The 24,364-nt window shown below is 46.1% G+C and overlaps 1 protein-coding gene across 1 annotated transcript; it reads right to left on the reverse strand.

Moving 5' to 3' along the window:
* Positions 1 to 24,108, reverse strand: MOGAT2 (monoacylglycerol O-acyltransferase 2). The gene is made up of 6 exons (XM_057377009.1): positions 24,007 to 24,108; positions 16,779 to 16,957; positions 4,323 to 4,527; positions 2,750 to 2,924; positions 2,392 to 2,591; positions 1 to 385 (listed from the first exon to the last, which is right to left on the reverse strand). Exons 1-6 carry the CDS (start codon positions 24,098 to 24,100, stop codon positions 231 to 233), a joined length of 1,008 nt encoding a protein of 335 aa, XP_057232992.1. The 5' UTR covers positions 24,101 to 24,108; the 3' UTR covers positions 1 to 230.
* Between the last annotated feature and the right edge of the window lie 256 nt (positions 24,109 to 24,364).

The raw sequence follows: 24,364 nt of genomic DNA on the forward strand, positions 1-24,364 counted from the left end.
TATGTGTCCTGGAGGAGACAGAACAGGAGGAGTCCATGGAGAAAAAGTAAAAAAATCAAWATCTGGCACTTATATCCATGTGAATACTGGGAAAATCAAGCTCTTTTCCCTACCTATATGGACTATATGGAGTATATGTTAACTGTGACTATGTTGAGGTTGTGAAGCAGTTCCAGAGAATGGGGAAACTGGGATCTTYATCTCCATGGTTTCACCTTGCTTGAGGCACTCTATATAAATTCCAGGTGGCTGTCTTCTGGGACATTGAATTTAGCTTTGTGCTGCTCAAAGAGCTTGGACAACTCATTTAGGTATTTTTGATGGACTTGATCAACTTCTTCCTCAGATGGTTTGCTCTTCTTCTGCACTGGAATTGGCTTCCCAACTGGAAAAGAAGCACAGGCATTATGAAAAGCMAGTGTCAGCTACCTCTGTACACCCTAGCACAGAGCTGAGGTCAGCCTCTCCAGGAGGAACAGGTCCACATGAGCAGTCATTTACTGAAGCTTGGGAGATAACAAAACCAAGGAGGGATGATAGCCCAGATCTGACCAAGCTGTTGGTCTCCAAGAGCACACCAGTCCTTGCCTCAGTTTACTCACCCATCTGCAAAGTTGGTTAATGTCACCTCTGTGCAGCTTTTTGAAGTTAAAAGTGCTGTGTCCCAATGCAATCCCAAGAGCTGCTCCTCATATCTCAGATGTATTGAAGATAAACACAATATAAAGACAAGATAATATTTGGGTTGGGCTTTCCGAGCTGTTTCTACATAGCCCTGGGAATCTACATTGCAAATGGGGAAAACGAGGCGCAGGGGAGCCCCACACTATTTAAATACTCTTGCAGTAGAGGTGYTTCCACTTTGCTCAGATTGAAGATWMTSTGAAACATCAGATTTTTATTAGGAATCAGGTATCTACATTATCTTTAAAAAGTGTTTTATTCAAGGGAAAATGTAATTATTTTGATTCCTATCACTAGAAGAGCCTTTCCATCTCCCAGAGCTACCAGGAGCAGGTGCCTGGCAGGAGACAGGGAAGTCCATGAGGAACCTCTCTTGCTCTGGTCTCTTACTCAAATTGTTTTGGTCGAGTGACAAATAATGTTATTCCTCATCCAATTAATGAAGACTCCATGTGATGCTACACAGCTCATAATACCATTGAGACAATCCAAACAGGTTGTAATACAATTAGAAGTAATTGCTTATTGTCAAACTTAATCAGCGCTGTGAGCYCTGACCATTCCAAACAGCATTTTTAACTAGATTGATTCACAGAGCATCAGCCACACTGGTGAGCCAAGCATGGAGTTGTTGAAAAATTTATTCAAAACCAAAGGTTTTCTTGAAATTTGGCCTGTCACAGAAATGGTCTCTGGTCAAAGTAGTTCATTTTCTTCACATACAAATAGGTTTGGATTTGTAGATGTGTCTGCACAGGACACTGAGCAAACCTGCAAACTGCTTCAGTGTTCACAGAATCACAGAWTGGKTTRGGTTGGGAGTGACCTTAAAGATCATCTCATTCCACCCCGCTGCCATGRGCAGGCACACCTTCCACTRGGCCAGATTRCTGCAARCACCATCCWACCYGCCCTTGAGCACACCCAGAGAAGCAGKGCAGCCATYWCTACTCTGGGCAACCTGTACCAGGCYCTCACAGCCAAGAATTTCTTYGCAATATCCCATMTAACCTGCCATCCCTGTTACTCCATGCCCTTGTCCAAAGTCCCTCTTCAGTTTTCTTGAATCCCCTTTAGGTACTGGCAGGGGCTCTAAGGTCTCACCAGAGCCTTCTCTTGTCCAGTCTGAACACCCCCAGCTCTCCCAGCCTGTCTCCAAAYCAGAGGGGCTCCATCCCTTGGAGCTTCTCCATGGCCTCCTCTGGACTCGCTCAAGCAGCTCCTCATCCTTCTGATGTTCTTGCCACAGAGCTGGAGGCAGCACTGGAGGAAGGGGTCTCACCTGAGTGGGGCAGAGGGGCAGAATACTCTCTCTTGAGCTGCTGATCCTATTTGTATTCGTAAAACTGCCTTGGAAGATGTTTAATGCAACCCTATTACAGTGGTTTGTGTCGCCACATTGCACCACTGTTGGTGTTGTCTGTGTTTCACAGGAGCAGTGGGGTGGCTGGGTTTGCTTTGGGGCTTTTCCTAGCTCAGCCCAGATAACCTGGGATCTGTCATGAGATCAAGACAGACTGCCAAACCAGTGTGACATGTGAACAGTTGGGGATGCTGCTTTGCAGCACATTTCTAGCCCACCACTGCTCATGCTCTCTGGCATGATGCTTCAGCCTGGCAGGACAGTGACACAACTGTCCCTGTTTCCCCAGTTTGACCAGCCTGAGTGTGTCTGGCATCACGCCAGAGTTGTGTGGGTTGACTCACCTACGGTGCAGATGGGCCGTCTGTAGGGTATCAGYCCAAAGCTGTACTGGAAAATCCCTCGTGCATGGAAGAGGGGAAGGGAGATGCCCATGACGTGCTGGAGCCGGTGCTGAATCCACCGCAGCCAGGAGCCCTTGGGGTTCCTCACCTGATCAAAGACATCATTCTCCCCAAAGGAAAAGGCAGGGACCAGAGGGGTGCTGCAGGGAGTCAAAACCAATAAAAGGGTGTCACAATCAGCAAAGCTCACCCCAAAACCCCTTTGTTCCTCTCCAAAACAGAAACACCCCATTAACCAGCCAGCTGGAGGAGCTGAGCACCCCTCATCAGCACCCCTGGACCCCATCCCCTGCATCACCCRTTCTGGATGGCCAAGCGCACAAATCCCTTCCTGTTCTTCAGCAGCAAGGTGAAGGATCCYGGCCGGGCATCCAGTGCCTCCTGAGCCCCGCCGACAATGATGGCCAGCAAATTCCCACCCTCCGGCTTCTGCAGCACGTAGGATGCACTCTCCTTGTCAGAGGAGATGAGGCCTGGAGAGAAGAGAGGAATTGAAAGTAAAATCCATCTGTAAAACCCAGCTGACTGTGGTTTGCTCTGGACATTTTGCCCCTATTATCCATCTCTGGAGAGGTGCTAAACACTATCTTTGGAGTTGAAAACCTCAGCTCAGCTCCCTTAAAAGGTGCTGCATTTATGCACAGCTCTGCTGGATGAGTATGCAATTATTCATTTGCTTTCTGGCTCAGAAGTGAGAAATGAGGGAAAAAAACTAGGAAAAAAGTAATTGGAGAACTAGCTGCACGTAAGCCCCAGGAAAAATCTGTTTCAATTTGTTGTCAAGTGAGACCGTGTCTAATCCTGAATATTTCTGAAGTCAGAGAAATATTTGCTTTAGGTCAAAACACATGTAACTTTCAGTGGACGGTGCTAATTTAGAGTGGAATTTAATGAAGGATTTGACCCCTTGGTGTTGTTTACTTGAATAAATTAATCTTTAATTCAGAAATTACAAAGTAACATTGTGTTGACTTGTAAAAAAAAAAAAAATCCTTGTTTCGGAGCTGAAATAATCTGCAAATTAAAACCTCTTTGTGAAATGGATTCAATTGACCTGAAAATGTGTTATGCACCCAATGCCCATATTAAAGTGATTAAACCTTCCTTCACCTAGGTCATGAGTCTCTCATATATCTCACAGTTTTGATTTCTCACACTCCATGTAAATATTTTTTCAGCAGCAGAAGCCAGAGTTTATATGGAAAACAGGGTAGTGGATGCCCTGGGTTATGTTAGATGGAACTGGATGCCTGTGTGATGTCCACATTCAGCTGGAGGCGTGGCCATTGCCAAGTCCACTGGTGAGAAATGGAAGTCATCCTGCCAATGTCCAAAAATCTCTCAAAACTCCCTTTCACCTCTCTCCATTTAATTTTTACCTGTTCTTTATCCTATTCCTTTTCACTACACCTTCCTCTCCTGACAGTTTCCTTTGCAGCAGCATGAACTGCTATTTTCATCCTAGGTCCCTGCATGCTGCTTCCCAGAAAAAGAGGTTTTTTCCTCACAATTTCATTCAATTTTTTGAATAAAATTTTTATGGACAGAAATACAGGATCTCCCTGCTCTGCAGCTCTTAGCATTTCTGTTCACAATTTCCTCTGCATTTTGCTGTTACACCTGGCAGAGTGATGCCTTGGGCACAGAGGACATTTAGGAAGTTGAACAACAGAGACAGCAGGGAGGAGGGCAATTTTTAATTACAGAGTTTTTGGGGTGCCATCTCCAATAGCTGTGCCCATGAATGGGATCCAATTGGCTCCTGATGGGGAAAACAGACCCTTGACTCCTCTTCCCCATGGGTCTTCATTCTATGTTCTTCAAAAAAGCACCCACCCATCCCACTGCTTGCTAGAGGCCCATGCTCTTACCTCCACTCATCGCATAGTCCCTGAAGAACGGAATGCGAAACCACAGGGAAAGCATCATCAGGTGTGGGGTGATGCCTGGGAASAGCTTGGAAAAGTCTGATGCCTCTGTGCAGAAATTGAGAAAGGCTCCAGCTGCCAGGACTCCGTGGGGATGAAATCCTACCAGGTAGTTCTGTCTAGGGTCCAGTTCCGCTGTCTTCATCAACTAGACCCAGAGATGAARCCAAAAAGGAGCCATGAGTTAATGCCATCACCTCAGAAGGGTGGAACACTGGCTGTGGAGAGCAGGTAAGGCATTCCTGGAGGGAGTACCTAGCACCCACCATGCTTTTCTGTGGGAAAAAGCCAACTGGAACAACTCCCCCATTTTTCACTGAGATGTATTTCATTGCCCATATTTCCATGTCCTGCCACCTATTGGCCTAAAATAACTTTTCCAATGGTACAGTTCCTCTTGAGCTGTTGTCTTGAACTGGTCTAGGTGCTGTTGGAAACCAATTTCATTTAAAATGTCCTCCAATACATTTTCTAATATGGAAAAAACCCATGAGAAAAGGGTGATTGTTTCCACACAGACCCCCTTGATCACACAACCAGAACAGCAGAGGGAGTGCATAATCACTCTGATCTGTGTAGAGCTACTACAGAGCACAAGCACATGGCCCACCCATCAGCCTGATGTGAATCCAAGGTTTATCCTGTCCTGAAGCATGTGTCAGATGATTCCAGGTTGTTTTCACACAATGGTAAGTTGAAATCTGGCTCTTAGACATCTAACAGAGAAGCTGATGGTTTCTTCCCACTGGTGAAAGCCTGTAGAAGCCCAGCTCTTCGTGCCTGTGTTGGGTGCCCAGGTGAATCAAAGCGTAGTGGATGTCTGGCTAAGGTTGCTGCAACTTTAGCAGGAGGGGGGAGCAGGGAATACCCATATCCAGCATTTTAGGGATGGGCAGCATGGATTGCAGATACAGTGCAGCTCATGACCAGCCCTTGGGGGTTGGCTAAGCAGCTGGTTAAAATCCTCAGCCGATCTGAAAGTGATATTGAAGCCTGGGATAAACTACATGGGAGAACAGGGAGCACAGAACAAGAGGGGATGATTAGTGGGAGGTAAGGGACAATCAGGATTTGGACTTGGTTACACTTGCTCTAGACTGCCCAGGGGGAAGGAGCTGTGTGACAAATCCACCCTCCAGCTCTGACACYGAGAAGATCTTGCCATGCCAACATCAACCGGTGTGTGCACAGCCCAGGCAGAAGCAGGCAAAACAAAATGCTAATGCTTCTGCTCTGTTTCTATGTGTGCTGAGGATACTCACAGCACTGGAGGAAGATGATCTTTCCAAGGTTAGTTATAATTTCCTCATGGAAAGGGTGGTCAGACATTGAAACAAGATGACCAGGGAAGTGGTGGGACCAAGATCCCCGAAATTATTCAAAAAACATATAGATGTGGCRCTTGGGGACATGGTTAAGTGGTGATTGTGATAGTGCTGGACTCAATGGACTTAGAGGGCTTCTCCAATCTAAGCAATTCTGTCATTCTGTAATCACAGAATCACCATGCATTTCCAGACAACTCAAAGGCACTTGTGATCAAGAATAACCAAGGCCCTATGCATTTCAGTGTCACCCTTCCAAGTACYCCCATTCCATGTGCACTCAGGGTGCAGTTAATGGTGCATGTGTTTTCCTAGAAGCAGCTAGATCTGCAGGTTAATCATATTTTACTTTCTTACATCATGGCTCATTTTCCACCTGTACGAAAGCACTGTTGACTGTACATGTGCCCATTCAAGCCACCTGCTCCTAATGAGGGGAATGAAAAAACAAAAGTCCCACCACTGCCCAGGTGCCGAAGTATCTAGGCAGGAAGAGAGGCAGATGGCTGAATCACTAAGTGCCCAGGGCCCTGCCACCATTAGCTCTTTTTAGAGTAATCTCAGCTTGCATTAATGTTTTCTGCATTCATCTTCAGCTTCCAAACAGTCTTTTATCTCCAAGTGATTTATAAGCAGGAAACCAAGATGTTCAGGCGTGTTGGAAACTGCTACATTTCTGGCTCTGTGTGTGCAGGGAGACAAGAAGGGGGGCGGGGGCACAGGAGGGCAGCCATTGAGATGTGGAAACTGCCTCAATGGGAGAGTTCACCTGTGCTAAGACACCACACATCTGTGAAATCTCTCCCTAGGAAACATCCTAGGGATGCTCTCTTGGTGCTCATCCCAATGAAAGAGGGAGGAAGACAGGAAAGGAAAGAATAAAGAATAGCGATTGGAGTGACAACACAGGGGAGAATGGTTTTAAACTAAGAGAGGAAAGATTAAGACCAGATATGATGAACAAATTTTTTTATGATGAGGGTGGTGAAGCTCTGGCACAGGGTGCCTGGAGAAGCTTTGGCTGCCCTATCCCTGTAAGTGTTCAAGGGCAGGTAGGATGTGGCTCAGAGCAGCCTGGTCTAGTGGAAGGTATCATTCCAATGAGATGAGTTTTAAAGTCCTTTCCAACCCAAACCATTGTGTGATTCAGTGATAAGACATGGTCCTGGGCAACTGGCTATGGATGGCCCTGTTTGAGCAGAGGGTTGGGTGTGATGRCCTCCAGAGTTGTCTTCCAATGTCACCCAGTCTGTGCATCTGTGATTTTTGACACTCTAAGCCATGGGCAGCTGGAGGGTAGCAGTTGCATTCCTCCAGATTTGGTGGGTCTGGTTAAYKTTTCTGCAAGGGCTGTCCCCTGAASTAGACCTGGGGRARGAAGGTCCTCATTTAGTCAAATCTGGATGATTTGGCCAAAACTCACAGAGAAACCAGAGAGCTTGTACAAGACTGAGAAGGAAATCTGTAGCAGAGGAGAGACTCGGGCAAAGCCTCTTACACTGAAGGTCTAGACTGTACACCACACCACCCTTTTTCCGCTGGGAACTCCTCAACAGAAACTCCATCCTCCCTTAAGGATTGTTCCCACTGTCTCACTCCTTCCCTCTCCACCTGCCAGAGACCAATCTCTATTCCCAAGCTGTCAGAAAGTTAATAATGTGACTCTGCACGGCCTCCTGCTCCTGCTGTCCAGCTGAAGTATCTAATGGAGCTGGGTTTGAGGTGCCAAGGGATGGGATTATCCTCTGTCCTGCCTTGAATGGGTTGTCTTTTCCACACCCTCTGGATGGTGTTTGCTCTTCTGGTCTTTATGAGTGAATTGAACATTTAATCATTGTCAAAGTACTTAAGGGTCCAAACAAACTGGTCTGTGCCTGAGCATCTAACTGAGAAAACCCAAGGTTTTTCTGGTGAGAGATGAACAGTTTCCTCACTCAGAGGTGTCTGAGGGATGCCAAGTTAATGTGTATGACCTGTGCTCTGAAGGCAGTGAGCTGTTAGCAGCTCAGGGTTGTGTTCTCCAAGCTGAGCCATGGGTTTGTTGATGTCCTCAAGATACCCCTTGGCATGGTGAGGGTGCTGGATGATGCCTTGGCTGCTGACAGCAGTAATGATCCATTCTCAAAGGTGTTACAAAGCTTTCTGAATCCCAGATGTGGGATGATCTTGGCCTTCCTAAAAGATCATAATTGTTTATGTTGGAAAAGCCCTCTAAGATCATGGAGTCCAACCATTCCCTCAGCACTGCCAAGGCCACCACTAACCATGTCCCCAGCTGCCACATCCACAGAGCTTTAAAATGTTTCYAGGGATAAGGACTCCACCACTGCCTTGGACAWYCTGTGCCAAYGYTGGAAARCCCTWTCAGTGAAGAATTTAATAAACTTAAATTCTGAAGGATGAGGTTTATTTTATGCTTCATCATTGAGAAATATCTTGATAGCTACCATTTTTCAGGGCTTGCAGTGATTACTCTGTAACAGAAAACTCCCTTTATTCTGTCTACTCAAATGTGGGTCCAAGACATGGGTGAAACTCTGCCCCAGTTCCCCCAGCTCCTTGAGAGTGTTGTGGGTTTAAATTCCTCTCTTTTTGTTCACTTTGGGAATTTTTTTTCCTTCCCCCATTTGTTGCTGGGATACCTTGATGGCCAAGCTGTTTTGTTAATGGTCGGGCGATTGAAGGGACAATGACACCTATGGCCACACCCTAAATGGGGAGACAGCTTTTGTGTGGTGGGGTGGGGATTGGGGAGTGGGTTTTTTCTTTCGCGGTTTGGGAGAGAGAGGGGTTTTTTTTCTGCTGGCGCCCCGTGCTTTTGCTCGGCGGTGGCTTGCTAGGACTCCAGCTTCAGGAGGGTGAACTCTGCTCCATTCCCGTCTCGCGTCCACGGGATTCCTGCTCGTCTTTTTTGCTGTCCTGGGTTTCTTGCTGTCCAGAAGAGCACCGGCGTTTTTCCACTGTGAGTTTTGCAGAGAAACTTTTCTTCATCCACCTCTGCCATCTTGTATCGATCATCCCAGCCGCGGGAGATCTGAGCTAGCCGGGACCCGCACCACCACGTCCCCTGCATCTCTGAAGAGTCACCGCGCCCTCCCTGCTCAGCCAGGGGGCCAGCGGCGCCGCTGCCAACCAAACTGTAATCTTGCCAAGAAGGAGACTGTTTCTATAAGGCTGTCACTAGGTTTGGACTGTGCTGTTGTTGCATTGTTATTGCTACTTGTTTCACCTTGTTTTAGATATATATATATTGGTAAAAACTGTTATTCCTTTTTTACCCATATTCCTGCCTGAAAGCCCGTGTTTTCTTTCAAAGCTGTAATAATTCGGAGGGAAGGGGGCCATAGCCACCACTCCAAGGGGGGTCCCTGCCTTCATTAGCAAATACCTGTCTTTCAAACGGTGACAGAGAGACATGGTGCATGCACTGTCAGCTGTGCAAGGGAAATGCATATGCAGACTTCCAGAAGTTCTGATAAGAGCCCATGTATTAGTGAGGATCTCAAGCAAATTAATCCAAATTGATTTTCGGCTGGATTAGTTAAATGCCATTATTAAATGGAATTAAAGTGCTCTTAATTTCATATTTCTTTTGGTTTGGTTTTAATTCCTTTTGGAGTGGAATTAAACTAATTAGAATTAGGGCTTCTCAGTGACTTTATTAGCCTAGGAGTTCAGCATGGGTTTASCTAGGCTGATTTAATTCATCCTTTGAGATGTGGCTGGGTTCTCCTGGTTATTCCCTACAGATTGGATTGTCCTGTCCCAAACCATGGGAAGACAGAGGACAGGAAATTCCCTGCCTAAGGCTGGTGTACTAATGCTTGAAGAAAGGGTAGTGAGGCACTGGCACATGTTGCCCAGAGAAGTTATGAATGCTTCATCCCTGAAAATATTCAAAGCCAAGTTGGATGAAGCTTGGAGCAACCTGGTCTAGTGAGTGGCATCCCTGCCCATGGCAGGAGGTTAAAACGAGATGATCTTTAAGATCCTTCCAACCCAAGTCACTCTGTGATTCTGTGATTCTACGATTCAAATAAAATTCTCCCAGAATCCAAAGTGTTGAGGATGGGTGTTTCAGAAGGCCCTGGAAATGCATTGTCCACAGGGCTGAAGGGGTTGAAATGTTGTTAGGTGAGGAATTAAGTCAAGTTGAGATGAGTAGGGGCATTTCATGGTGCATTCCATGTCAAGGCATGTAATCTGGGAGGACACTGATGTGCCGTGTCATTGCATCCTTACGGATCGATGAACATGAGGTGGGAAAGAAGGAGCTGCATGGCATTGTTCCTACAGTCATTCAGAGAGCAGAACAGGATGTGATGGAGGATGAGAGGTTAGGAACAAGGATCAGCAAGCTCTCAYCTTTTAAAGTCTCACAAATTGAATTGCTACTGTTTTTCTCTCCTTCTCTCATCCCAAATTCTGTTTCCATGGATGTTACGGTCATTATCCTGGTCTTAAGTAGGATAAACTTCTCTTCAACTTTGTACTAAGCAAATCCTCAGGTCTCTTGCTGTCCATGGGTGCCTCTAAAAAGCATCTCTTGCAGGATGAAACAATGCAGCTASTGGGAAGAGACCCAGCAAAGATATCCAGAAACCCAACCAGATCTGCAGAAGGACAAATTGTGCCAAGCTGAAGAGAGGCAGGTCACCCATCTGAGGTGTCTGGATGGGAGATCAAAGGAAGAGCAATTCTCTTGAGTACTGCCAGTAGCTGCTGAGGAGGATGGGTTTCAGGTCCCAGCAATGGTGGGTGTCTGAGAGGGACAGTTGTAGACACTGAGGTCTTTGAGCCCTGGGGTTTTCTCCTGGTGCCACAATGCCAGGTCACAGCTGGGTTTGCAGTCAGTATTGGAGAATCTGACCAGCCAGGTGGGTTTAAACTGAGTTTGGAATGGACTTCACCACCCTCATTCCCAAAGCTGGGTAAGGATGGAAGCTCCAAAATTCTCAGGTCCTCCCTTGCTCTTGTAGGATCACTTTAATCCAGTGGATTAGCAGTGCAGACGGTAGCAGACAGTCCTCTGATGGATCTCAGACAKGGTATCACTCTTACTTAAGGGCACCCCAGGGCAGGAAAGTGAGGGCCTACACATGGGACAGAAGTTCCTCAGAAAAGGATAATGATGGGCCATTTGGCCATGCCTTTTTTTTTCCCCTGACAATCCCTCTTCCAGACAACAGAAGGAAGCAAAGGGAGCAGCCAAGACCACTGGAAATCAGAAATTGTATTTAACATCATGGGCCATGACATAAATCCCCAGTCACAAATAATACCACTCTTCTGTGAAAACAAAGGAAACATTCCTGGCAGGGATTGTTTCACATGAACTGGAACCGTTCCCTCTACAGGGTCTTGTAAATCCCCAMAACACACTCAAATAACCTCCACTACAGTTTGTGCAATGATGAGAATGAATGAGCCATAGGATGGAGCCTTCCCAAATCACAGCTTCAAGGGTTCAACTAATTCTCCAATAACTCATTTTTGCTCAGCTAACAAAAAACAGTAACACCAGCAAGGCCCCAAGCACAATGACAGAGGTTGCTGCAGATAACAAGATYCAGCTGGCACTTTGAAAACCCCAAGGCTTGTAAAAAAATGTCTTGTGGCTCTTCATGAGGAGAAAACAGTGCAGCAAAGACCACAGGGACCTTCCCCAAACAGCAGGTGCTTTCCATGCCCTGAATARGCTGGCATGATTATCYCTACKGGGRTTGCTCTGAATGATGACAGCATCTRAAAACARAATTTGCCCCTGTCTTGGTTTAAAAGACAAATGTCTGCCAAGAAAGGTGGGAACTTTCCTGGAATAGGAAGAAAATACCTCTCTCTCCAAGTCATTATAATTTCAAAATTGCGGGGCTTTCAGGAAAAAAAATGTAGGAAAGGGAATAGCTTTAGAAAAATAGGGAAAATAGAAGATATAGATATAGATATAGATATAGATATATAGATATATAGAGATATAGAGATATAGAGATATAGAGATATAGAGATATAGAGATATAGATATGTCAATATATAGATTAGATATATAGATATATAGATATATAGATATATAGATATATAGATATATAGATATATAGATATAGATAGATATATGAGCACATATAAGGACAGAACAAACCACAGTACAGTAACAGAAGCTTCCAGCTCGAGTAAAATTTTTGGCTTTGATGTAGTTACGAGCAGGGCCGGCAGGAGGAGGCTCCAGCGAGGCGGAGAGGGTGCAATGATCCCCTCAGGCATCGCCGGGAGGGAAGGAAGGAAATTGTTCCTTTTGCAAACTCACGCAGGCAGCGAGAGATCTCGATAGTACCAAGAGCAGACAGGAGGGAAAGCGGGCAGATTCGATCGCAGTGTCGAATTGCAGCGTGGCAAAGTGCTGGAGCCGAGTACACGAACTCATTCCACCTCTCTTCAATACCCGAAGGAAGGAAGGAAGGCAAGCACCCACCAACACCAAGTCTCGGATTCAAATTCACAACCTATCGTGACATCACTCTGAAAAATCCCGAACAGCAAAGCCCACTCCCTCAGACAAAAACTCCCCAACCCCACAACAACTCCACTGGAATGCCAGGGAAGTTCCTTTGTGTCTTGATCGCTGACTATTCACCCAGAAAGCCGCCCCCTTGTCCCTGCCAGCGTCTCCCTGATGACAATGGGAGGAAATTCACTGAGAAACCTAAAAAATGACGACAGTCCCCGAAGTTATCTAAAACCTTAAATTTCATTTCCTGGTTCTAGAATGAACTCRTAACCCAGAGTGTGTAATCCAAAGGTGGGATGTCTTGCTTAAGTCAAGCATCCAGTCCCAATTCTCAGTCAGCAAGAAAGATAATAACTTCTGTTTGAGGACAGTGGAAGAGATAGATCTTGTCAAACTTATGCTTTCTCCATTTCACCTTCCTCAGCTGAAGTTATCAAAGCACCACTGGTTGTGTGACAGAGGATGGTGACAGGAGGGGATGGGGAGAAAGAGCAGTGAAATCCATTCGCTTGGCCAGGGGACACAYTTTGTTTTTACTGTAAGGCTGTGTGTATCTTTCATTATAAAGGTGYAATTATAAATGRTGGKGAAGGGATTATGAAAATGGAGACAGGGTTTGTCCAGCAGCAGATGGATTATTGACTGCTTTTTGAATGTAGCACAGGTAGACCAGTCCACAGAATCCAATCACTCTGGAGGCAACATCAACACAAGCAGGCMTCACTGGTTATCAAGCATAGTGTARCTCTAACAGATTAATTTTAAACYTTTTGGTGTATTTTCCAACGTTTTGATGCAGCTGAGCTCAGTCATGTATTGGAAGTGAAGAATCATAGATTTATTTAGGTCATAAAAGCCCTCTGAGACCATCGAGTCCAGCCATTGCCCCAGCAGTGCCAAGGCCACCACTAAACCATGTCCCCAAGTGTTACATCTACACAATTTTGAAACAATTCCAGGCCAACTGAAGGCCTATAATGAGGGCATATTAAAAACAAAACAAAACACAACAAAACAAAACAGACTAGAATAGGTTTAAAATGCAGTGAAATTAAGCAGAAATAACTTCCTTGGCCAATGCACTGGGCCCTGACTTGGATTCTCACAGCAGTTTTTCCCATCCCCTTTTTAAAAACACTCAAGCTCATTCAAGTCCTGCCTGACTCTGATTCTCAAACCATTAATTAAAATGCAGTGAGTTTCCAGGGGTACAAATCCAACAGCAAAGTGATACTTGTCCAAGGGTGGTATTGGCAGAAGATGCTCCTTGTGCACCCTGAGGTGACCTGGCTCAGCATTGTCATGCTCCATGTACTGCAGCACACTGCAGATTCACACTGCCCAGAGAACAGATGCTCTCTTTGCTTCCAAGACAGMAAACATGCACAAGGATTCCTTAAAAGCAGTGTTTAAAGTGGTTTCTTAAAAATATGAGGCCAGCACTTGTTGCGTCCAAACACTAGACCAGGCTAAGTTTGCTGCTGGGATCTGGCAGAATTAGGAGCCACATTTAATCTTCACAGAATGCCTAATTMTCCAGGGCTGAACAAACTCAGTCTACACACAAATACAGCCCAGAGTGCTGGGTGTCAGCCTGGCCTGTGTCCCTAGATCTCACTTCCTTGTGTCCCTTGTTCTGGGACTTTGGGCAAGTGGGGTTGTTCAGCCTGAGAAAGAAAAGTCTATGGGGAGACCTTAAAGCCCTTGCCAGNGGGGAGACCTTAAAGCCCTTGCCAGTATGGAAAAGGGCTCCAGGAGAGCTGGAGAGGGACTTTGGACAAGGACAGGAGGGACAGGAAAATGGGAATGGCTTCCCACTGCCAGAGGGCAGGGTTAGATGGGATGTTGGAAGGAAATTCTTGGCTGTGATAGTGGTGAGGCCCTGGCACAGGTTACCCAGAGAAGCTGTGAGTGCTGCCCCATCCCTGGAAGTGTTCAAGACCAAGCTGGCCAGGGGTTGGAGCAACCTGGTCCAGTGGAAGGTGTCCCTGTCCATGGTAGGGTGGTTAGAATTGCATGATTGCTGAGGTCGTTTCCAACCCAAAACATTTTATTATTGCATGATTCTATAACTGAGAAAATGTTTTAGAGAAATAGCATTATGTGATTGCTTGGTAATAATGCTTTTTCTTTTCTTTCATTTTTTTTTTTTTTCCAATTTTAATGTTTCTGCCGTCTTTTGGGGAACTTCCTCTGTTTTCTCCCAGAGAAGTGGGGAGAAAGGCTCCAMGGAGCCCTTCCATCCCTCACCCAGAGAGCTGCAGCCAAATCCCACACCACGCTCCCTCTACTGGTCTTAGCGGTCATCCTACAAGAAAGGACACACACGGAATATAGTGAGGCATTCAGGAGTGGGGTTCCATGTCCTTTAGAAATGGACAGGAGAAGGGTCATGGCTGGGCTGAGCTGGCAGCTAAATTTTAGCAGAGAATTGGTCCAACACTGCACAAGTGGTGGCTTATGGCCACAAATAATTCACAGAAWATATATTGCATATAATTATTACAGTCACATAAATAATAGAATTACAGTATTGTTTGGGTTGGAAGTTGAAAAATGACATAGAGAATAGAAAATTTCAGTTTCCCTGAAGTTGCTGAATACAGCTTAAAAGTAGCCAAAAAAAAAAAAAAAAGGATGCAAAGTGTGCACACAGGACAGTAAATGTAGCTTACCACTGGAGAAACAGATTAAGAGGCCTATTGTGATTTTTTTTTTTTTTTTTTTTGCAAGAAGCAACACCACATGCCCAAAGAAAAAGTTCAGGGAAAGGTCAACTTTAAAATTGAAGTATTCACCAAATAGGCCAACCAGAGATCCCTTTAGAGGACCCTCCAGGACCATAAAAGAATTTCCAGTAGGAGGCAGATACATGCAAATTAGTTCTAGGAGAAATGGTATTTATGTACTAGCTAGGAGTAAAGTTTTAATGAAAATGTATGATTATGATGGATAAATACCTTGTTTAAAATCCTCACCACACACATTAGATTAAAGGACATATCCTAATGTGTCTGGCACAGATAAACAATGCCTGCTCTCTAATTTTTCAAATTGTGTTAGAAAGTTTATTTTCTGGCTGATTTCAGTATCAAAGGGACCTTAAAAACATTCCACTTTCTGCCATGGGAATGGATCCCTTCTATTAGACCAGGYCCAACCTGGCCTTGRACAYTTCYAGGGATGGGGMAGCCACAGCTTCTCTGGGCAACCTGTGCCAGGGCCTCACCACCCTCACAGCCAAGAATTTCTTCCCAATATCCTATGTAAATCTATTCTCTTACAGTTTGAACCCATTCCCCCTCTTTCCATCTCTATAGCTCCTGATGAACAGTCTTTCTCTGTTTTCCCTGCAGCCCCTTCAGACACTGGGAAGGTTCTGTGAGGTGTCCACACAATCTTCTCTTCTCCAGGCTGAACAGCCTCAACTTYCTCATTTGTCTCCATAGRSCAGGWGCTCCAGCCCCATTATTGACTTTGTGGCCTCCTCTGGACTTGCCCCACAAGTGCCATTTACCCTTCTTACCCTGGGGCACCAGAGCTGTGCAGAGTGTTACAGATGGGGTYTTAYRAGAGCAGAGCAGAGGGKTATTTCTGTTGAGCAGCAAAACYGATAGGTGATCTTGGGCACATCATCTCCGGTCCACACTTTGCTCCAGCTCTCCCTAATCTTTTTCCCATGCCCTCCTCCATGCAGGATGGACTCTGAGGCCGGGTTCTTATTTTTTCCATTGGGCTGGTGGGCTTTTTGGCTTTCTGGGTTCTCAACTTCACTTTCCTTGACTGCAGCACCCAGCTTCTGACTCGGGGTGATTTCTGACCAGCTGTGTGCATGCACCTGAGTTCTCTCAATAGTCAACGTGTTCCTAAAGCAATTATCTTGGAAATTCACATTGCCTGGTCTACCCTTGAAGCTTGTCTTCCTCGCACAAGCCATGAGCTCTTCTGCTGCATTCCTCAGCTTTGTACCAACTTGTGATGGCTCTGAGGCAGGACTTGCTGCTTCTCCGTGCATCCATAGCATGACAAGGGGACACCAGATAAAAGAGTAAGGGCAAAGGCCAACCACATGCATTAAGTAAATCAGGGAATGTCACACAAGTCCCTCTCAAGGGAACAGCAGCTCTATGAGACTGCCCAGTGCACACCCAACTTTACCCATCCATCCCATTCCTCAGCAGAAAGGATCCTGACATTGCAAGGCGCGCAGGATCTCTTGGATTTTGGTTAAAACTTGGCCCTGTGCCCACTGGGTAAATTCTGAGCAACCTGAAGGGCAGGAACGTAGCAATGTAGATGTGGAAAACAAAGGTGAGATTTCCCTAATTGCTGGAATGCAGCAAGGTAAAATAGGTGTGGAAAAGCCAGATGATTGAAAGATGAGGTTTGTGAAAATGATGGTCCCCATTTTTGTCAGTGTCTCCCAGTAATCTGAGAGCTGGGAAGATTACCCTTCAGCACCAAATTCCCAGCACCCCACGCCATGACTGCTGTCCCCCGACTGTGTCCAGACTCCAAGGGCAGAGCTGGTCCCTGAAACACTGAAGAGACAATGAAATCAGTGGCACTTACCGTAATGGGGAAATAGTCCCTCATGTACCTCCAGACGACGCAGTTTCGGAGGATGTGGATCCGCCGCCCGCCCTTCCTGGGCTTTTCCCTGTCTATGAACCACCATGCAGCATAGAGGGCACTGACCAGCCAAAAACGGGTGAAGAACAGGGCGATGAAGGCAGCTGTACAGCACTGTGCTGAAAGAAAAGCCAGCAGTGACTTGGCAGTGGGGTTAGGTGGACTTTGGGAGAGGAATGATTAACTTGGAGAGGCATTTTGGTGCCAGGATGGAGCCCAAGCCTCCACTGGGCTTGCTGCTGAAGGCACCTTTGGTGCAGAGGTGATTTCTATCTGCCCCAGGAATCTGAACAGACACCAAGCATCTGCCTTGCAGCAACCACCAATTTCTCCAAAGGCCACCATGTCCCTCTCTTCCCAAAAGACTGATGGACCTCACGTCATTCACAAGGTCCTCATGGATCAGCTCTCTATCCCTTTGTTGTCTTGCTTTGGACTTGCTGTCTTGACTCTGGAGTCAGACTGATCTCTGAAATGATAATGACCTTGTTTTACCCCAAAACTCCTGTTAATACCCCCCTGATGACACCTAATATTTTGCCATGGCAGCAAAAAGGGTGCAATGTCCTGTCTGTACCATCCCCAATAGCTTTATCCTGAGCTAATGATTCCCCATTTAAATTTGTGTCCTTGATTTATACCCATAGTCTTTACTAAGTTTTTTATTATTGATTTTGGACCCTTTCCTCCACTTCTTGGGTTCAGTCTCAACTTTAATCCTGGCCTCTAGAGGATTTTCAGCCCTTTCAACTTAGTGTCATCATGACTTTTATAAGAATGCTCTATTTATTTCCCTAAGACTTTAATGACTTGGGACTTTCTCAAATCATTAAAGACTTTTCTAAGCTGCCTCCATTTAGTGCCCAGCTTTGACCTCTACCTCCCACCTCCCTTATACCTTGTGTTTTAGCATGGGAACAAGAGAAGAAAAGTCTGTGTGCAAACAAACATCACGTGGTACATGAAATCCCACCCAAACTCAACGTTGTCTGTCAGAGACTGGCAAGTGATGATGGCCACCAAGCTGCCACCTGGTAAAGCCTGCCTGGAAAGAGCTGTGTCCTTTCCATTTTTCCCTCTGGAATCCTTGGCATTGCTTGTAAAGGGGAAGACTGAGATAAAAAAAAAAAAAAACCCGAAGATTCATCCAAGTCATTTGTCTTCCCCAGCTCATGGGTTACATAACCTTTTATACATTTTGTTCTACTTTGGGTTTTCATCACAAATGGGTTTGAAGGATGTGAAGATGGAGATGCCCTGATGGGCTTCAGCTGTGACTTGGATGCATCTGCACCCTCATGCTCTGACACCTTCTCCATCTTTGTGAGCAACCTGATACCAGCTCTCTCCATCTCATCTCAGCTAAGGCCTTTCATAGAAATGGAATATCTAAGACCTTCTCATCTAAGACCTTCATGTACCTCCTGCTTGTTTTCACTTAAGGATAAGTAAGTAGATCAGATTTGCTGGGTTTTTTTTTTTTCTTTTGGTGATAAGTCACCCTGATTACAAAGTTTGCACAGAAAAGCAAATCCCTGTCCCTTTTTAAAACACTGTCATGATGGTACCCATAATTCCTATGGGGAAAATAAGTGCCACAATCTAACAGGATGTTAAATTCCCTCAAAGCTGAAATAGGACTGTATGTTCCTATAAATACAGACATTGCAGCATCTGGGTAGCCAATAAGAATTTTCCAGTGGGAACATTTTCAGCTCTCTGGTCTAACCTTTAATGCATCCCACAGGTCAGAAAGAACCACTGCTCACACACAGTGCCACATTTTTCATGGAATCAYAGAAGCCCCGTCAGATCTGGCCTCGGACACTTCCAAGGATACAGAACTCAGCTTCTCTGCGCAACCTGTGCCAGCACCTCACSCCCCTCACAGCCAGGAWWTYCTTCCCAATATCCCATCYAACCCTGCCCTCTGGCAGTTTGAAGCCATTMCCCCTTGTCCTGTCCCTCCAGACCTTTGTCCAGAGCTCCTCTCCAGCTCTCYTGGAGCCTCTTTAGCACTGGCAGGATCTCTAAGGTCRCCCCAGAGCCTTYTCTTGTCCAGTCTGAACACCCCCAGSTCTCCCAGCCTGTCTCCAGAACAGAGGGGCTCCAGCCCTTAAAGCATCTCAGTGGTGTCCTCTGGACCTGCTCCAAGTGGAGTCTCACAAAAATGGAACAGATGGGRARAATCCCCTCYSTCAACCTGCTACTCRTGCTTCTTTTTCAAATACCACAGACACAGACTTTATATCTCTCAAGAATTGCATAGAACATGAACTGCAGCTTCAGGGTCCACATGACAGATAAAAACAATCTTACTGCACCTAGGAGATCGGTCCTCAGGTCTGCTACAAAACTGTGCAGTGCTAATTATCTTTTTATCATACTGTGCAAAGATCAAAGTGCATTCTGCAAAGTGAAGGAGTAGTTCTGGTCCAAATCCATGCTTTATCTCACAATTATGTAATTATTAATTTCTTCCTTGATTCATTTGCAATTCAACTTTTTTTTCTTTTTCTTTTTTCTTCTTGTTTCAGAACAGAATTTGCACTTCATGACCTTCACTCAATTTTAAGATTAGAGGGGTTTTTTTCCCTTTTAAAACCTTTTGGTGTTCTGTAAGAAAGGAGCCTATTCCTGTCCCAGAATGGACTGTCAGTCGGAAAGTTACTGTGGATGGGACCAAAGAGATCGGAAAGTTCCATGAAATGTACAGTTACAGTTGCATACAAATGAATTCCAGCTTTAGGCAGGCACCTGATTATTTATGGTCTGTTATTTGGTGAGAAGGAGGAACCCCATACCACAATCTGGACACCAGTGGCAGGATGTTTGCCACAGAGCTCTATTACTCCTTCCCAAAAGCAGTGTCAGGTCCCCAGGCTGAGTCCACCAACAACAGTCCCACTGCTCAGAAGAAATGGGCAGGTTTGGGTGTGAGGCTGCAAACAGATGTGATTCTCTTCTCCCTCTGCAGCTCTGAACTCCTGTGCTATAGGCCAACAGCAGATGCTAAATTGCTATAAAATGGATTAAGCCCGTACACAGAGACATTTCAAGGTAGACAAGGGCTGCAAGAGCAGGGTTAAAGGTGTCATGCAAGTTTTTGCAGATGCATGAGTTCTATTATCTGAAAATAGCCAGATAATTCTGGGCTGGGCTGAGATTAGCTGCTACACTCTATATACTGTCATGGAAAGTGAAGACTCTTTTAAACCAAAACTAAAACTGAGGGGTCCTTGACATGAAGAAAAGCCATATGCAGACCCTAAATCTTGCACTTTCTTATCAGTTCAGATGCAGGAAGGTTTCTCTGTGGCTGTCCATGGTGAGGTTTGGCTCTGGATAAAGCATTCATAGGATGGTGCTGGACTCTGCAGTGCACCTCTGCAGCTGAGCTGGGGTGCAGCAACTTTTCATGGTCCAGGACCAATATATTATATCTCCATGGCCATATGGGACTCAGCAAAGAGGAGACAAATCCTTGTGGATGTGATGACGTTTTTGATTCTTTCACATGCCAAGTGGTTTCCTGGGCTGGATTCCTTCAAAGAAGCTCAGAGAAAAAATGAAGGGGTGGGGGTTTCTTATGCTGAATAGTTTTGTTGTTAGCAGCAAGTCCCTCTCTGGATAAAAACATGGCCATATCACAGAGACCATAAATATGTCATAGGCTCCAAGTGAGTCATGGTTTCCAGATAAGCCACAGGTTCCAAAGCACATGGGGGACTTTCCTGGCCAAGTCTAAGTGAGGGACCACATCCCATCAAAGTTCTGCTAACCCAGAATTTGTTCATTCAGCTTGAAATAGGGAAAAGTGCAGCCCACAGAGAGAGATATTTGTTATTGCAACAGCCCCAAAGTGGGTCAGATTCATGCTACACTTGTCAGGAGGGTTTGCCAGGTATCACTGAATCACAGAATGGGTTGGTTTAGAAGAATCTTAAAGACTATSSAGTTCCAAMCCCYGTGCCATGGGCAGKGATACCTTCCACTAAACCCCTTTCACTGCAGRTTGTTCAGAGTCCCATCCAAACTGGCCATGAATGCCTTCGAGATGAATTTTCTGGAGGTCCCCAGTGCCACCCTGAAGTCCCTGACAGTGACTGCCTGCACAGGCTGTGGACTATGCTCAGCTGCCAAAGGAGGACTGATCACAGGGTACTGCACGCACTTTGAGCCAACCCTGATGGCTCTGAGGGTTCAAAGGCTGGATTTGATACCCTGAGTCTGCAGAGGCAGCGCTGTGTCCAGGTCTCCTGCCCTTGCACTGCATTTGTTTGCCATGGTTCAGCTCTGCATGGTATGTTTGGATCAATGTCCATGCCCAGTGAAGAGTGGGAATGAGAGAGGCAGCAGGAAGCAGCGCAGCAGGCTTGGGCACCAGCCTGCTGATTTCAGTTTCCTGCAGGTTCCACTGCGTTGTGAGGGGCACTGGTCAGCACTCAGATTGCACACCGGGCAGGCAATGGGACTCCGTGCCCTGCAACCCATTCTTACGCCTTGCACTCTTCCTCCAGCAGCTGTCAGAATCTGAAATAAACGGGATCTTTTGTCTCCATGCTCTTGTCAGGAGCAGGAGCATCCTCAAGAAAACTGGCAGTGTGGACAGTGTCCACTGCTGCAAGGGATGCTGGAGCAGAGCTCCCTGCCAGCACGGGGGCTGAGCTGCTGCCCTCACCCAGCATCCTGACAGGAATGAATGAATGAATCCCTCAGGGAAATTACATTTGCACAACCATAGCAACAGCTGCCTGCACTCAGTGCTGCTGGGATCTCTGGCCAAAGGGCTGAGCAGCGCTCAGATCGGTGTTTTCAGAAGCCCTTTTCTGGCAGCAGAAGCACAAGCCTGTCTCCCAAACAAAGGAGCAGCCAGCAGCTAAATCCTGCCCATGGAAGGCCTGAGCTGTGTGCTTGAGGATTATAACAGTGCAGCAAGAGGTCTTTGGCAGCTCATGGGATGAAATTAAGAGTATCACTTACCATCTAGTTTATGCAGTTGGTAAACTGGAAGATTTTGGCTGGCAAGCTCCAGGCTTAAAGAAACTTTGTAAAATGAACCAAACCAGCTGGAATTGCTTCATAAGGTTTTTTTATCACCTTTCTAATGTTTTTCTTAGAGCATTTTTAGCTGCTTTTAGCTTCAAATTGTATCACTCCCAAAAAAAAAAAAAAAATCAATGTCACATTCGTCCAAGGAAAGATGATAAGCTCTGGAAGGTCAGCTGTGGAGGAGGAGTGGGTTTGGGTCTCATCCTCATTCAGGCTAAGCTGCATTTCCCCGCAGAAGGTAGAGCCTGTGATGCAAGTAACTCCTACAGCTGCAGAGAATCTTTCCCTGCTGGCTATTTGCTGTCATTCTGCTGGCTCAGAAGTAATTTCCCTCTGTGGAAAGCCAAGTGTCAGCTTGTTCCCAATACCAAGAAGGGAAAAACCTCAACTACAAACTGTTTTACTGGAAAACACTGTTAAAGCTCCATAAGCCCCAACTGTATCCGTGTTAGGATGGGAATGTCTGTTAGGTCCCTTGTCAACACTGCAACCACATCTCTACCACATTCCAACTGATTCAGGCACCACGGAAGGAAATGCTGGTGCAGGGACAGAGAGGGAACCATGGAACACCCCAAAATGTCCCATTCTGGCCAGCTGGGTCCCAGGCTGTACAGCTCTTGCCAGATCTCCATCACTCTTGCTAGGACACATTGGTGTCTCCTCCTGCAAGGGGTTCTCTGCTGGCAGAAGGTTGATCACAGCTGGGATCTCTTCACTTAGGGAGACCACCAGGGTTTATAACACAAGTACATAATGGCATCAAGGGTGGCTGTTTGGTGCTTCTCTTGCTGCACCCATCCTGGTGACCAGCAATGGTCACTGGCCTCTGAAATTGCTGAAACTGGGGCTAATGTGTAGTTTGGAAGAGTGATATTTAGCATGGACTAATCCTACACTAAGAAGCATTCAAAGAGCTATGCTGTCTGGATCAGTATGGCACAGTCCTCCAGTCCAAGAGATACTGGTGCAAAGGTGGCCATTCAGGCTCAGCTCTGTAGCAGATTTTGGAAGGGCCCATCTCAGAAACTGAGTGCGATTCAGAAGCACAGCTGGTGCCTTCTGTGCAGGTATAGTTCTGGAGATGTTTGTGTACCAGGACAGGGATTCACACAAAGACTTTCTGTGTTTAGGGGATAGTCAACAACTGTCTTGCCTCAAAAAAATGCAGAGCTTTACACAGATCCCCTCTGGGATTCACAACTGGCATAACAACAGGGGAAACTCTGTGATGTTACCTCTCAGCTTGGCTCGTGATGGGCTGTAAATGGCCCCAGACATTTTACACTGATAATCTGCCTCTGACACTCCCTTCTCTTTATTTCCCTAACACCAGGAAACACAGGGATGTGACATTCCACTCTGATGGGCTGTGAATGTCCCCAGGCAGTGTGCACTCTCTGATAACCTGGCTCTGGGTCTCCCATCTCTTTATTTCCCAGTGCTTCCTATCCAAAGTGGCACATGTGTCATTTCCATCAGCACCTGATGCCCTTCACCAAGCAGTGAGTTTGGCTGCATCCCAGCTTGCTGATGTGTCTTTTCCTCAAGCTGCTTGGGTTTTCTTGGACAAAAGGCCCTTTGGAATGTGCAGGGGCACCTGTAAAAAAGTGAATTTTCTGTTCCCAGGTCTGCAAAGCAGATTCCTGGGTGCTCTTTCTATAGTACCATTCTTCAGGAATGGTAGTGCTGTTTCCCACCCCTAACACCAAGCAGAGCAACAGCTTAAACCAGGAAAACTAAACCTAATGAGAAGGACAAGCTGAAAACCCAACCCAGGTTTAGATGCTGCATAAGACCTGTAGATAATCCCCTGCACAGGCAGGCAGCCATACACTTCCATAGTGCCACCATGCCCTGATCGGGTAATGAGAAGAAGCCAAAAACACTGGCACAGGTTGCTCAAGAAAGCTGTGGCTGACCCCCCCCCTGGGGCCCTGTTCATGACCACATTGGACAGGGCTTGGAGCAACACAGACTAGTAGAAGATGACCTTACCCATGGCAGGGGATTGGAACTGAATGATCTTTGATGTCCCTTCCAACCTAAACCATTCTGCAATTCCATGGAAAGCTTGTCTGCCTTCTCAGAAAAAGGAAGAAGGTATGTTTCCTACCTAGACACAGGAAGCTGAAGATCCATTGAACCACTGATGCTGTCTGAAGTCTTCTCTGCAGTGGCAACGAACGCGGAGCAAACTCGACCTTCATCTTGGGCTCTGCACGCAAGTTTCAGAAGGAGAAGGAAGCAAGTTGCAAATGAAAAGTGCAAAGTTGCCTGTCAATGTTTACCCAGTTTTACGGTAGAAGGGATTGTGCAACAACAGTGGCAGTGGTGACTGCCCACAGCACCATCCTGTACAAGGAGGAGAGGGAGGTGTCACTGACTTTACAATAACGTGACTCACAGTGTTGTTAGATGGTAACAATTCCATGCTTCTATCACCCAAATCTGGGAAGTAAACATCAGTCACG

This window comes from Malurus melanocephalus, unplaced genomic scaffold (genome assembly GCF_030028575.1).
Source record: "Malurus melanocephalus ecotype Western Australia unplaced genomic scaffold, MMel_1.1 scaffold_298, whole genome shotgun sequence".
Classification (NCBI taxonomy): Eukaryota; Metazoa; Chordata; class Aves; order Passeriformes; family Maluridae; genus Malurus; species Malurus melanocephalus.